Source organism: Heteronotia binoei, chromosome 15, assembly GCF_032191835.1.
Source record: "Heteronotia binoei isolate CCM8104 ecotype False Entrance Well chromosome 15, APGP_CSIRO_Hbin_v1, whole genome shotgun sequence".
NCBI classification, from domain to species: Eukaryota; Metazoa; Chordata; class Lepidosauria; order Squamata; family Gekkonidae; genus Heteronotia; species Heteronotia binoei.
Genome location: NC_083237.1, coordinates 42,442,167 through 42,455,632, shown reverse-complemented (window position 1 = coordinate 42,455,632; position 13,466 = coordinate 42,442,167). Strand labels below are relative to the sequence as shown.

The following is a 13,466-nucleotide window of genomic DNA, read 5'->3' as shown; positions in this document are numbered from 1 at the left end:
CGGGGTTGAACCGACTGGCCCGCAGTACTGTGGGCCCCTGCAGCAAGCTGTTGCTTATGCACCAAGTGTCCACTATCTGCCCTATTACCTAAATTAGGCTTTGCCGGGGACATCAACTGCAGCTAAAGCTGCTGATTAATCTGGTCCCAAGGCAGCCCTGGGTTGACTGCGGCCCTCATCTGAAAGGCCTTATCATATTGCAACCAAGCTGCACCGACAAAATCAATGTATGCACGGTACACTATGTCGCAATACTGGAAAAGCGCCGCTGTGCGAAATGGCTGCACCCTTGCTATGACACCGGCATAGATAAGGAAGCCGGGCAGCCAATTGGCCCAAGTCCTATCCACTTTTCTATGTTTTACCTTTTCCTTATCGTCCAGCTCTTCCTTATCCTTCTTTTCTAATTCCCTAAAGAGGAGGCTGAAAACGTCCACGTATTTGCCCCTCAAAATCTTGTCACGTGTAGCCACCGACAGATGGTCCCCTAATGGCAATGCAGTGTCGCCATATGGAAGCACATGAAAAGGTATGGACCCATAAGGATTCAGGGGGTAACTCCACATACCACACTGATAACCTGGCCACCCGCGTGCATTGGCAACTGCTGTTGCCCACCCCAAGGCAGCACCCCTGGTGGAGCCTGTTGCACTGGGGCACTCTGCAACGCAGCCAGAGTGGCTACCTGCAAGGAGGCCTGTGAACTGGAACCTGCACAACTTTGGCCTTATGGAAATACCAAAGGGGTACCCCAAGCCCATGACGGCCCAGCAACACACTGGGGGACCGAAGGTCCACTCTGCCCTGGCATTTCCGCTGCTCCCTCTGCTGTGGCTGGGGGGGGCCAATAAATGTGATGGGCCCCAAGGCCACATCTGAGGCTGTTGTTGTAAAGAGAGCTTACTGACATCACCAGAGGGGTTAACCACCACTGCCACTGCCGGAGCCTGCTGCCCAGCATCTCCCACTGCCCCAATAACCAAGGGCTCCTCGATTGGCTGCTCTCCTGAGTCAGCACCATCCTCCTGGTCCGGTTCGTGTCTCATGTCAAGCCCTGTAGCTCCACCCTGTAATGCAGAAAGACGGGCCAGTACCTCCTTTTCAAAAGTCAATCGTGACGGATGCCCCGTTGCTCTATGGTGCCCTTGCCATATGAGAGCTCCTGCAGCACTTCTCTGCTGTTCTAAAGCCTCTAATTGGCCCATAATAGCTTGCCTTACCTGTGCCTCTTTACCCGCATCCTCAGCAGGGCCGGGTTGCTGGTCCCGCCTCCTAGCAGGCCTGGCGGGTTGTTTACCCTTAGAGATGCCCTGGCCCTTCTTGTGAGCCATACTGACTGACCCAGAACCCTACACGGACCCAAATGGTCCAGGCCCGCTAATAAGGTGGCCCACCCTTTAGACCCCTGGGGTTATGGTACCTGCCACCCGCCTTTTCTAACCCTACCACTGTGCCATGCTGAGGGTAGGCCGAAGACCGGGAGGGGGTGGGGGGAATGTCAAGCACTCTCCCAGCTGAGAAACCCCCCCCCGCGCAATCTCAATATAGTGGTGGGGGTGGAGAGGGGAAAGGACCCACTCCCAACCCCACCACTCCCAAGCACCGCAAGATTAAAATGGAGGGGGGGGTCTAGGAACACCTGTCCAAGCACCCCAGCAAACGTAGCCTTTCAGAGCCCAAGGCCCAGCTCCATGCCCCATCACCACGATACTGAGCCTCGTGCCGCTGGACTCCACGAGCCCCTTGAAATTGCCGCCACTCATGCGCCACAGGGCTGCCATGCCACCAAACACCCTGCACAGCCTCGTCGCTGTCAGGGAATGCCCCTCGCCAGCGCCGCCCGCCGTGCCTTTCCTCCGAGGGCCTGAAGACTCCCACAATGCGGCTCTCCTTCCAGAGAGCCAAGAAACAACTGCGTGCTTCTGGGAGGGGCTGGGGCTTTTATAGCCCCGACGCCACGCCCAGAGAAAGCTCCCGTGTAAGCCAAAATGCCCTCAAAACAAGGTCGGGGAATTGTCAAGTGGGGACCTGGCTTAATCAGGATCTTTTAACTGTGTATACAGAATTCCACAACCAGAAATTAATGCTTAAAAATATTAAGGACTCTAATTAAGTAAAACAATTAAAATTTATTCAGAAAAATATAGGCTTTCATACAAGATAAAATACTCATAAAATCATACACAGAGTCCTAAGAAAAATAGATAGAGAGATAGGGGAACACATAGGTAGACAAACAGGGTGATATTTACCGATCGTAGTCTTCAAGGAAGGCTCCAATGGCAACGAGTGAGGAAGTGGGAGAGGGGACCCGAAACTTGGCCTTAGAATTGGGGATGGATCTAGGCAGCGGAAATTGGGATACTGCTAGAAGATCACCTGGGGGTAGCTAGTCCACAGGTTATAAGGACTCTCTTGAGCCCTTAGGGGATGGGAGGTACGAGGGAGGAGGAAGGTGATGCATGACTTCCCAAAAAGGGGAGGTTTTGCAGTGACCACCAGGGCTGGACTACTGCGACAGCCAATAGAAAGTTCATTGGTGACCCCTAATTGGGTGCTTGCTCCTGACCAATGGACCACTGGCTTGGATCCTGGATACCTGAGTGAACTTTCAGGTTGAAATGGACCAGGGTGAGGCTCCAAAATGACAGTTGGGGAAAAGAATAGAAGAGATTACTGGGTGGGGAGATACTTAAGACTATCAAACTTATCAAAAAGGGTGACAATAGAGAGTCAAATCATGGCCTAGGTAACACCCGGTTTACAAAAAGGAACTTGGCTCTGGCTGAAGATAGTTTTCCTCTTCTTCTGTCTTCTCCTTGGCACCAGTCTTTGTCTTGAGTTCCGTTAGACAAAGGCAGTGGCGGTTGGACTATTAGCCACTCCTGGGGTGGGTAGATTGCTTGCAGGCACAGTTGACATCTGGTGAGTACGTGAGTCGTCCACTTCGCTGGAATGGTGTCAGGCCTGGTAGGAAGATGGCTGCATGTGGTGTTAGCCCTCCATGGTGGATTCCATGGTCAGAGCTTCAAAACTGTTCGCCTGGATAGCTCCTGGTGGTGCAGTTTCCTCCGTTCCATGGCTGGGATGGATGTCATACGGAACGACGGGAAGCCATTCGTTCTCCTGGTGGGCACTCTTGTACTGGTCTTGAGTGCCTTTGTAGCATTATGGCTGCTTGTACTACATAAGTCCCTTTCGTTCCTAGATAGGTTTACCCACACTCTCTGGCCAGACATGTGTGAGTCACTTCTCCAGGTGTTCTGGCAACCAAGTGGGTGACTATGATGTTCTGTAGGGGGTTTTTCCTCACACCTGGATGCCCAGGATGAGACATAAGCCTTCTTTCCTTCTGGGCTGTCAAAAGACGGCCCCCAACCTATCGCTGACGATGGCAGCTTGGCTAGGAGGGGCCAACTTCATGGATCCAATGAAGGGGGGGGGGTCTGCCCTATGATGTCACAATAAATACACTAATTTTTACTCTTTGTTAGCATTATTAATGCACATTCTAGTATATGTTCAAACTCAGCTACAATGTAATTCTACCCAAATTAATCCTTTATTTTTGTTCGTTAAAATAACAAGATAGAATCACTTAGGAAATAATGGATGAGATTCAACCAGATTTATGCTTGTGAAAAAGGATGAAAGAATTCCCTTTGCCTACCCCAAAAGGCTATGCTGCAGTCATGGGACTTAATATCTCCCAAGGTCCAATATAAAGATATGAGATTGTATCAAGCCACCTTTTTACTCAATTATGCCTAATTCTCCAGCTCCCATCCACAAGGTTTTTGTCATGCAGGGCTCATGATCCTCAGCACAGTCTTTTTGAGGGGTTAAAGAGGACTCTATTTGCCATTTTTTTCACCAACAGAAAAGTTGTTTGAATCCAACCCATTATCAAATTAGTACTACAGCAATACTTTTATAGAAGCAGTTACTGCATCTTCCCTAAGCAAAACCCTTGGGCAGTATCCTATCTGCAAAGGTACATTTGTATAAGCAACTGTTTGTACATGATCAAAGTTGAATCCACATGTATAAATTGGTGGTAAATATGATTTTGCTGCTTAATTCATTTCCATTTCAAGCTAAGATACGTTGTGGTTGAACACTGTGGAATGTTATCCTTTTTCTTGACTGGAAATTACTAGACTTTTGCCATATGTATTAAAAAGAAAGAGAACTTTGGGTTAACAGGTAGGACAGAGAATCCTTATTAAGTTATTTTTCTTTCCAACAGAACAAAATGCCCAATATTGCAATCCTGGGATCGGGGGGAGCTCTGCGGGCAATGATTGCCCTTTATGGGACACTGGTGGAGTTAAAGAAGAGCAATATATTGGACTGTGTTACATATCTAGCTGGAGTGTCGGGTTCTACCTGGTAAGTACAGAATGCTGGAGGCGAGAATTGACATTTACTAAGAGCAGGGCTTTTTGTGAGCAGGAACTCGCAGGAATGCAGTTTCAGCTGGCTCGGCTTTTTTGTAGAAAAAACAAGGTGATGTCAGGGGGTGTGGCTTAATATGAAAATAAGTTCCTACTGGACTTTTTCTATGAAAAACTGGACTTTTTCTATGAAAAACCATCTCACTCAGCATTCCATTTCCAGCTGCACCCCCCGAACATGGAATCTCCACTTAAAAACCATGTCCGCTTTTTTCTCCATGAATGTTGGCTGAAAAGTTGGAAGGGATTAGGGCAGCCTTTGACTGAGTCCCTGAGATATGCTTCTGCATAAGGAATTGAACATAATGACACATCAATGTGATACACTGGGGATAGTCTGCAGGGCTTTTTTATTTTTTTAGAAAAATCCCAGCAGGAACTCAGTTGCAGATTAGGTCACATCCCTTGATTCTTTTGAAGGAGATAACAAAAATGTTCATTTGTTCATTAAAACAGAACATCTTTTCTAGTTATTCAGAGGCTTAAATTGGTATCATCCTTTCAATTCCAGCACATAGTGTCGTTAGAATGCTGGGGTAGGTTATGTGAGCCCTGGAAGCTTGCCCTGGAAGCTTGCTGGGTGATCTTGGGCCAGTCCTTCTTTTTCAGCCTCACCTACTACACCGAGTTGTTGTGAGGGTAAATTTGAGAATGCAAGAATGATGTACACCTTGCTTGACCTCCTTGGAGGAACAGTGGAATAAAAAGGAAGTAATAATTTCAACTCTGTGACAGACATTACTTTCATTTATAGACTGTATAAGACCAGCTTCTCTAAATCTGTTCTCTTTTGATGAACGATCTAAACTGAGGCTTACTTCCACAATCCATTGAGACGGTGCCAGCTGTCTTTTTTCATTAGCCCATATGGAGATTCTGCTCCGCTGCCATGGTCACCTGCATACCAGTGACCCCATGAAATCAACACAGCTCAATTTTTGGCAACTGGCCACTGTCATCCAAACCACATGAACTTTTGGTAGTCAATCAGTTGACTCACATCACAGTAGCAGGGCAGAAATCCAACACACACAAAAGCTGAGGCTGTCCCTGTGCTCAGAAAGTCATTTGATGAAGCTCCAATCCAAGTGCCCCAGCTTGCAGGCTTATATCAATTATGATATTTATAATCAAAGTCTATAATTTTAAGCGCATTTGTTCTGTTTCACTAAAAGGTGTATGTCATCCATCTACAAATTTGATGACTGGCCACAGAAAATAGAGTCCTTGGAAAAACTTCAAGTTGATAAGCTTGCCCAAAACAAGTGGAGTGTGAAAGAGGGAACAGGAGCTGTAGCTGATGCTGCAGATGAAGAAAACTACTCTCTGACAGATTTTTGGTCCTATATAATTGTCCACCAGTTGCTAACAGAGGTGAGCAAAGAGCAAAAAGCACATCCCAAACTCAGTGGGGTTAGAAAAAAAAATTCTCCTGAAGAATGGAAGGAAAATCCATATCTATGAACAGGGGTCATTTTGTAGAAAAAATAGGTGGTGGAGGTCATTAGCATAACTCATTAGCATATGCACCCCCCACCAGCCAAAAGCAACCTGATGCAAGAAAGGAGAGCCATGGGTTTGCAAAGCCTGCTTGGGCTGGGTCACCTGGGGCTCTCCTGGGCTGCCCCCCTTCACCAGTCAAAAGGCCAGCAAGCCACCCACTGCCCAAAATCACATAAGAAGTGGAGAAAAGGTGGTGTTGGCTTCTTCAGGGGTTTATGAGGGCTGCTGGAGGTGTGGTAAAGATCCTGGTGGCTGGCTGGCTGCTTGCTCTCCTAATTCCGGGATTGTTATGCAGCTGCACCTACTATTCAATGGACAAGGTAGGTGGGGAGAAAGAGGGGGAACCCTCAGGAAGGTTAAGGAGCTGTGCTCCTGTGAGCTCCTGCTGAATTCAAGGCCTGCCTATGAAAAATAGCAGGGTTGCCAGTCACTGCTGGCATCTAGTGGGATTCTGTGGAGGGAAGGGCATGGGAGGGTGCTGTCAGTTACCTTACCTGCAGCAAAAACCTAGAAATGCTGCCATACCTCATAGAATTTCTAGGAATTCCTAGAACAGTGTGATCTTACTTCCAGCCGTTAACTGATATCCAATCAGACAATAATGCCTCCCAGGGGTTCTATCCCAATCTCCCAAATGACTCCTTGGCTAAATATTTATATCCATTTACCTAAAGTACTTAGCACTTTTTACTATACCTTCATTGCTACAAACCTGTGCAACAATGATACTTCTCATAGAAGGGTCTTCTAGCATGACCTTGGCTCTCAAGGATATGATCTCATATGTATTCTGGCATAGTCCTATTCTGTTGCTATGAAACTGTCTCCAAAATTGCAGAGGTAGGAACTTACCCTTATGGCACCTTCCAGCAAGGAAAAGAACAATTCAAAGTTGTTTATGAGGTAGCTTAAACAGATTCTAGTTAATCTACTTTTATCATTTATTTTAATTATCTTATTTCAATTGCATTTTAAATAATTGTAATAGATTTTTATTTTTGTATTATTTCTATATTAGGTCCTGAGGATGTCTAGAATAGGGTTGCCAACTCTGGATTGGGAAATTCTTGGATATTTGGAGGGTGGAGTTTGAGGGGAAGGGACCTTAGCAGAGAATAATGCCATACAGCCCATCCCCCAAAGCAGTCATTTTCTTTAGGGGAGTTCATCTCTGCAGTCTGCAGTTCAGCTGCAGTACTGGGAGAATCTCTAGGCCCCATCTGCAGTTTTGCAACCCTAGAACAGGAAGGTGGGGTATGTATGCAAGAAAATAAAAGGTAATGGAAGTCAGGGGCCTGAAGTTGGCTGGATATACCAATTGTCCCCTCAGACAGAAGGAAGAGACAGACACAAGGGTTTGGGTAACTAAAGGGCCACTTCCTTTATTTATTACATTAACACAAGGGCTATAACATAACAGGCAGCACGGCAGGGCCAGGGGACGAAATATCCCTCCCCTGCCGCATGACGGGTGAGCCACCCTGCCCTTAGGTATAGCCAAAATACATGGCTCGTACCCGGGCGGCCTAGCAAAGGTTATGCCCAGGAGTTCCAACCCCCAGCTGCCTGGCTAATGGGTGAATCAATCCATGCAAACCCAAGGCAGTCCGCTTCATCACTCAACCGTCCCGCACGGTCCAGGAATGTTTTAGCAAGACCCCGTGCCCCAAAACTGGGGTGCTACAGGTGCCCACCAAGCTGCATAATAAAGTTTAGGCCAAAACCCAGCCAACCTAAAAAGTGACCAACCTATTTAACCAGCCACACCCCAGCCAATTCCACAATCCCTTCTACAAGCAGTGTGAGGTAGGTGAAAACACCACTTCCTACAGCCAAAACAGAAGTGGCAAAAAAATTGCTACCTGGTCCCCCAAAACTGAGAGCAACCAGCAGTCACCCACACTGCATCAACGGCGGGAGGGAGGGCCGAGCAGGAGGCGAAGAATGAGAGGAGGGAGCAGAGCCCGCCTCAAGGGTGTGCCTGCTCTGCCCTCACCCCTGATGATGCCCTGCCCTCTCCTCCTCCTTGTGAGGAGGCAAAACGGCCACCAGATGCAGTGGCGGAGGGAGGGGGGGCGGGGAGGGCGGGTCGCCCCAGGTCTGGGGGGTCTGGGGGGCCCCTTGGCAATGCCAAGGGGCCCCTCAGAAGCCGGCTGCACTCGCCGCCTTCCCCGCCCGTGCGCGGGGCCCGGCGGCGGTGGCGGAGGCCGGAGAAGTGGCGGAGAGGCCGGCGCTGGTCGCTGGAGGGCCTCCAGCGACCAGTGCCGGCCTCTCCGACGCTTCCCCGGCTCCGCGACCGCCGCAGGGCCCCGCGCGCAGGCCTCCAGTGCAGGCGGAGGCCGGGGAGGGCGTCGGAGAAGCCGGCGCTGGTCGCTGGAGGCCCTCCAGCGGCCTCGCCGCCGGACTCGCCGCCGCCGGCCTCGCCGCCGCCCTGGAAGCAGGTAAGGAGGGCAGGCAGGGAGGGAGGGGGCCGAAAGCGGGGGGGGGGGCTGGTGGGAGGGGGCGGCCTTCCTTCCTTCCTTCCCTCCCTCCTTCCTTCCTCCCTCCCTTCCTTCCTCCCTCCTTCCTCCCTCCCTCCTTCCTTTCTTCCTTCCCTCCCCCCTTCCCTCCCTCCCTCCCTCCTTCCTTCCTTCCTTTCTTCCTTCCTTCCCTCCTTCCCTCCCTCCCTCCTTCCTCCCTCCCCCTTCCTTTCTTCCTTCCTCCCTCCTTCCCTCCTCCCTTCCTTCCCTCCCTCCCTCCCTCCTTCCTTCCCTCCTTTCTTCCTTCCCTCCTCCTTCCTTCCTTCTTCCTTCCTTCCTTCCTTCCCTCCCTCCCTCCTCCCTCCTCCCTTCCTTCCCTCCCTCCCTCCTCCCTTCCTTCCTTCCCTCCCTCCCTCCTTCAACCCTCCCTCCCTCCCTTCCTTCCTTCCTTCCTTCCTTCCCTCCCTCCTCCCTTCCCTCCCTCCCTCCTCCCTTCCTTCCTTTCTTCCTTCCTTTCTTCCTTCCTTCCTTCCTTCCCTTCCCTCCCTCCTTCCTTCCTTCCTTCCTTCCCTTCCTCGCTCCCTCCCTCCTTATGTTCTTATGTGACACAGAGTGTTGGACTGGATGGGCCACTGGCCTGATCCAACAGGGCTTCTCTTATGTTCTTATGTGACGCAGAGTGTTGGACTGGATGGGCCACTGGCCTGATCCAACAGGGCTTCTCTTATGTTCTTATGTGACGCAGAGTGTTGGACTGGATGGGCCACTGGCCTGATCCAACAGGGCTTCTCTTATGTTCTTATGTGACGCAGAGTGTTGGACTGGATGGGCCACTGGCCTGATCCAACAGGGCTTCTCTTATGTTCTTATGTGACACAGAGTGTTGGACTGGATGGGCCACTGGCCTGATCCAACAGGGCTTCTGTTATGTTCTTATGTGACGCAGAGTGTTGGACTGGATGGGCCACTGGGCTGATCCAACAGGGCTTCTCTTATGTTCTTATGTGATGCAGAGTGTTGGACTGGATGGGCCACTGGCCTGATCCAACAGGGCTTCTCTTATGTTCTTATGTGACGCAGAGTGTTGGACTGGATGGGCCACTGGCCTGATCCAACAGGGCTTCTCTTATGTTCTTATGTGACGCAGAGTGTTGGACTGGATGGGCCACTGGCCTGATCCAACAGGGCTTCTCTTATGTTCTTATGTGACGCAGAGTGTTGGACGGGATGGGCCACTGGCCTGATCCAACAGGGCTTCTGTTATGTTCTTATGTGACGCAGAGTGTTGGACTGGATGGGCCATTGGCCTGATCCAACATGGCTTCTCTTATGTTCTTATGTGACAATACTGACTTTGGTGGACCCAAGCACTGATTCAATGTAAGGGAGCTTTGTGTTTGTGTCTTCTGGTGCAATTTTGTTCTCAGATCCTGTATTTACTTCATCAGTATATGGGATAAGGCACTTTCTCAACTGTGCTGCATAATGCAGCCTATTTATTTTGTCCTGTTTGCTCTGTTGGCTCTATCTGCACCACCTTCATCACTTTCGGGGTGTGGATCCCCCAGTGGGGTGGTCTCCCGACTCCCTCCGCCAGCTGTTTCTGATAGCCCTGCGCCCCCTCTTTCATTTGATATGTGTCCCGTGCGGGTGCCACCCTCCCGCCGGGAGATGCCGCAAAATGAGCCCCCTTGAGGCTTATGGTGGCAGGGCTCGGGGGAAGCGAGCTAGACTGCTGTTCTTTTGAGGGGTTATAGAGTGTTTCGAGCCCGTCCCTGTGGCATCGGTCCCATCATTGTGGGACCCAGGGGGCGGCGCAGCGGCCCGCTGAAGCAGCCTGTCGGTCACTTCCGGGTTCCTGTCCTGCATCTTGACCTGTGTTATTAGTGACAGGCTGCTTCGGTGGGTCGCTGCGCCGCCCCCCTGGGTCCCACAACGATGGGACCGATGCCACAGGGACGGGCTCGAAACACTCTATAACCCCTCAAAAGAACAGCAGTCTAGCTCGCTTCCCCCGAGCCCTGCCGCCATAAGCCTCAAGGGGGCTCATTTTGTGGCATCTCCCGGCGGGAGGGTGGCACCCGCACGGGACACATATCAAATGAAAGAGGGGGCGCAGGGCTATCAGAAACAGCCGGCGGAGGGAGTCGTGAGACCACCCCACTGGGGGATCCACACCCCGAAAGTGATGAAGGTGGCGCAGATAGAGCCAACAGAGCAAACAGGACAAAATAAATAGGCTGCATTATGCAGCACAGTTGAGAAAGTGCCTTATCCCATATACTGATGAAGTATATACAGGATTTGAGAACAAAATTGTTTCCGGCGGTGATATTTGGGGGATTTTTGGGGACGTCACAGGAAGTGCTGTGAAGTCACTTCCTGCTTCCGGCAGGTGGCGCAGGGGGAAATGATGTCACAGGAAGTGATGTCACTTCCCGTTTCCGGCAGGTGGCGCGGGGGAAAATGATGTCACAGGAAGTGATGTCACTTCCTGTTTCTGGCGGTGGCATGACGTCACCGGAAGTGACGTCACTTCCTGTTTCCGGCGGCGTGCACACACGTAGGGGGGCCCACATAAATCTTGGGCCCCGGGCCCCGAAAGCCCTAGCTACGCCCCTGCCCAGATGCAAGGCTGTGCAGCCTGCCCCTGGATGGGAGCCGCATTAGCCTCTATGAGATAACATACCCCTCCAGAGGCTAGACTGAGAATGTTCCAGTTGGCTGAGAAACACACTTTAGTCAATTAAATTAACTTAATCCATTCATTTTCAGTTGGATGAGGCTGAACTTTCTACACATAAAGTGCCTGCAGAAAGAGGGCGAGTTCCCTATCCTATCTATGCGGCTGTGGACAAAAACACCTACCATAAACAAAATGAAGGTAATGTCATATTTAGACAGACAGACGAGAACCAGCCTATTAAGGTTTTTTGCTAACAAATGGTGAATAGAGTAGATCCCAGTTATTATAATATTTACTGAATTTATTATGTTATGTTCAAAGAGTTTGGGGCAAGTTATTACATTTGTCTGGTTTATCATACCAAGAAGCTGTGAAATAAAACCATTTTTTCCCCAGACAAATGAATGGAATCATGGATAATTGGTAGATCTGCGTATCTATGCAACAGCAATTAAGATAATATTTGAGCAATGGGGTATGTGCAAAAGCATACCCTCTTCTGTAATGTTATGAAAAATGTACTATGTGTGCAAAGTGCCATCAAGCTGCAGCCGATTTATGGTGGCCCAGCAAGGGGCTTTCAAGGCAAGTGAGAAGCAAAGATGGGTTGTCGTTGCCTTTCTCTGCAGAGCTTTCCTTGATGAGCTCCCTGACCCCACTTATCTTCTGAGATATGATGAGATTGGGCTATACCATGTCACCTGCCCTGCTGGAAAATGTACAACCATCCTCAAATTCACCACAGACATTTCACCCACTTATGACTGACCATTAAGGGGACATCCGTCTCCAATTCTGACATATTTATTATCTATATTATCTCCTCACCCTCCACAGTTAAACTCAAACAGATGACAACCGTACACCAAGCTTGTTGTTCTTTTCATCTTTTAAAAACATCATCACTATTTTGCATGCTAATTTACTATCCACCCTCTATATGTAGAACTGCTATTTCTAATTACATTTCATTGCCTGAGGAAGTGTGCTTGCACATAGCAACTCACACCTTAAGTAAAACTCTGTTGGTCTTAAAGGTGCCACTGGACTCTAACTTTGTTCTGTTAACTCAGACCAACATGGCTGCCCAGCTTGATCTATCTTTGTGACTCTTCAAACTAGCTTTGGATTCTTTTTCAGGTGAAAGTGGGTGGCAGTTTTATCTGTACTTCACTTTGCTCATTCTTGCTTGCATACTTCTCATTAGCACTCTGTTCTTTCATTTTTTCCAGGCACCTGGTTTGAATTTACCCCACATGAAGTTGGAGTTCCTGGCCTAGGAGCATATGTAGACATCAGATACTTTGGGAGTGTATTCGAAAACTGCCAACTGAAAGAAGAGAAAGAGCAGAAAAACATCTGCTACCTGCAGGGTACATCAATTGCAACTTGCTTCTAGATAGGCTGGAACTCTGAGCATGCCAAACCCATATACATGTTTTGGCAAGATAATCGGGATCTGTATTTTGCCAGATTAGCCCATATGTATGTGGAAAGCATCTGCTTGTGAGCAGATGCTTTCCTCATACATATGGTTAATGTTTGCCTTAGATCCAATTAAATTTTCTGTTGGTGGAGGGGAAGGGAGGAGGTCCTTTTTGACAACTCAGAAAGGCTGTACTGGTGATCCTGTGATCTGCATAGATCAAAGTCAAATAGGCTGGGACTGTAGGAAGGAGGAGAATCTGATAAGATTGAATGAAAATGCTGGCTGGAGTCCGGGGCTTCTGGCAGGGCCTACTGCCACTGCCCCCCCCACCCCAGTCTCCTCTGCCATCCACCTGCTTATTTGCAAATGCTCCACCTCCTGTGCTCCTGGCTTTTCAGCTGCTGCCATAGAACAGTGCACAGGTGATACAAGCAGTGCTCCCGATGGTCACAGCAGTGGCCCTCCCAGCCGCACTCACCACTCACTGTTGTTGGAAATGGTGCACAAGTGGCTGTTGAGAGTGGACAGGAAAAAAAGATGTTTGCAGGGGTCCTGAGAGGGGACAGAAAAGTTGAGGGAAACCCTGGAACTCTTTTTTCAGGGTCCCTCAGAACTTGGAACCAGCCTTGTTCCAAGGTTTGATTCCCCACTCCTCCACTTGCAGCTGCTGGAATCGCCTTGGATCAGCCATAGCTCTGGCAGAGGTTGTCCTTGAAAGGGCAGCTGCTATGAGAGCTCTCTCAGCCCCACCCACCTCACAGGGTGTCTGTTGTGGGGAGAGAAGATATGGGAGATTGTAAGCCGCTCTGAGACTCTGATTCAGAGAGAAGGGAGGGGTATAAATCTGCAATTCTTTTTCTTCTTGTGCTGGCTGGATCGAACCCTATATCCATAATTCTCACATTGTATCAGATTCAGCATAACAGATTCAG

At 49.5% G+C, this 13,466-nt stretch overlaps 1 protein-coding gene across 1 annotated transcript in view; it reads left to right on the top strand.

Annotated features, from left to right (window-relative positions):
• The window catches only part of LOC132584047 (cytosolic phospholipase A2 gamma-like), a 37,150-nt gene that overhangs the window by 7,533 nt on the left and 16,151 nt on the right, over positions 1-13,466 (top strand). Inside the window, exons 3-6 of the mRNA XM_060255833.1 lie at positions 4,250-4,392; positions 5,633-5,831; positions 11,195-11,303; positions 12,338-12,478. Coding sequence (XP_060111816.1) covers positions 4,250-4,392; positions 5,633-5,831; positions 11,195-11,303; positions 12,338-12,478 — 592 coding nt within the window. The remainder of the gene's footprint in view (positions 1-4,249; positions 4,393-5,632; positions 5,832-11,194; positions 11,304-12,337; positions 12,479-13,466) is intronic.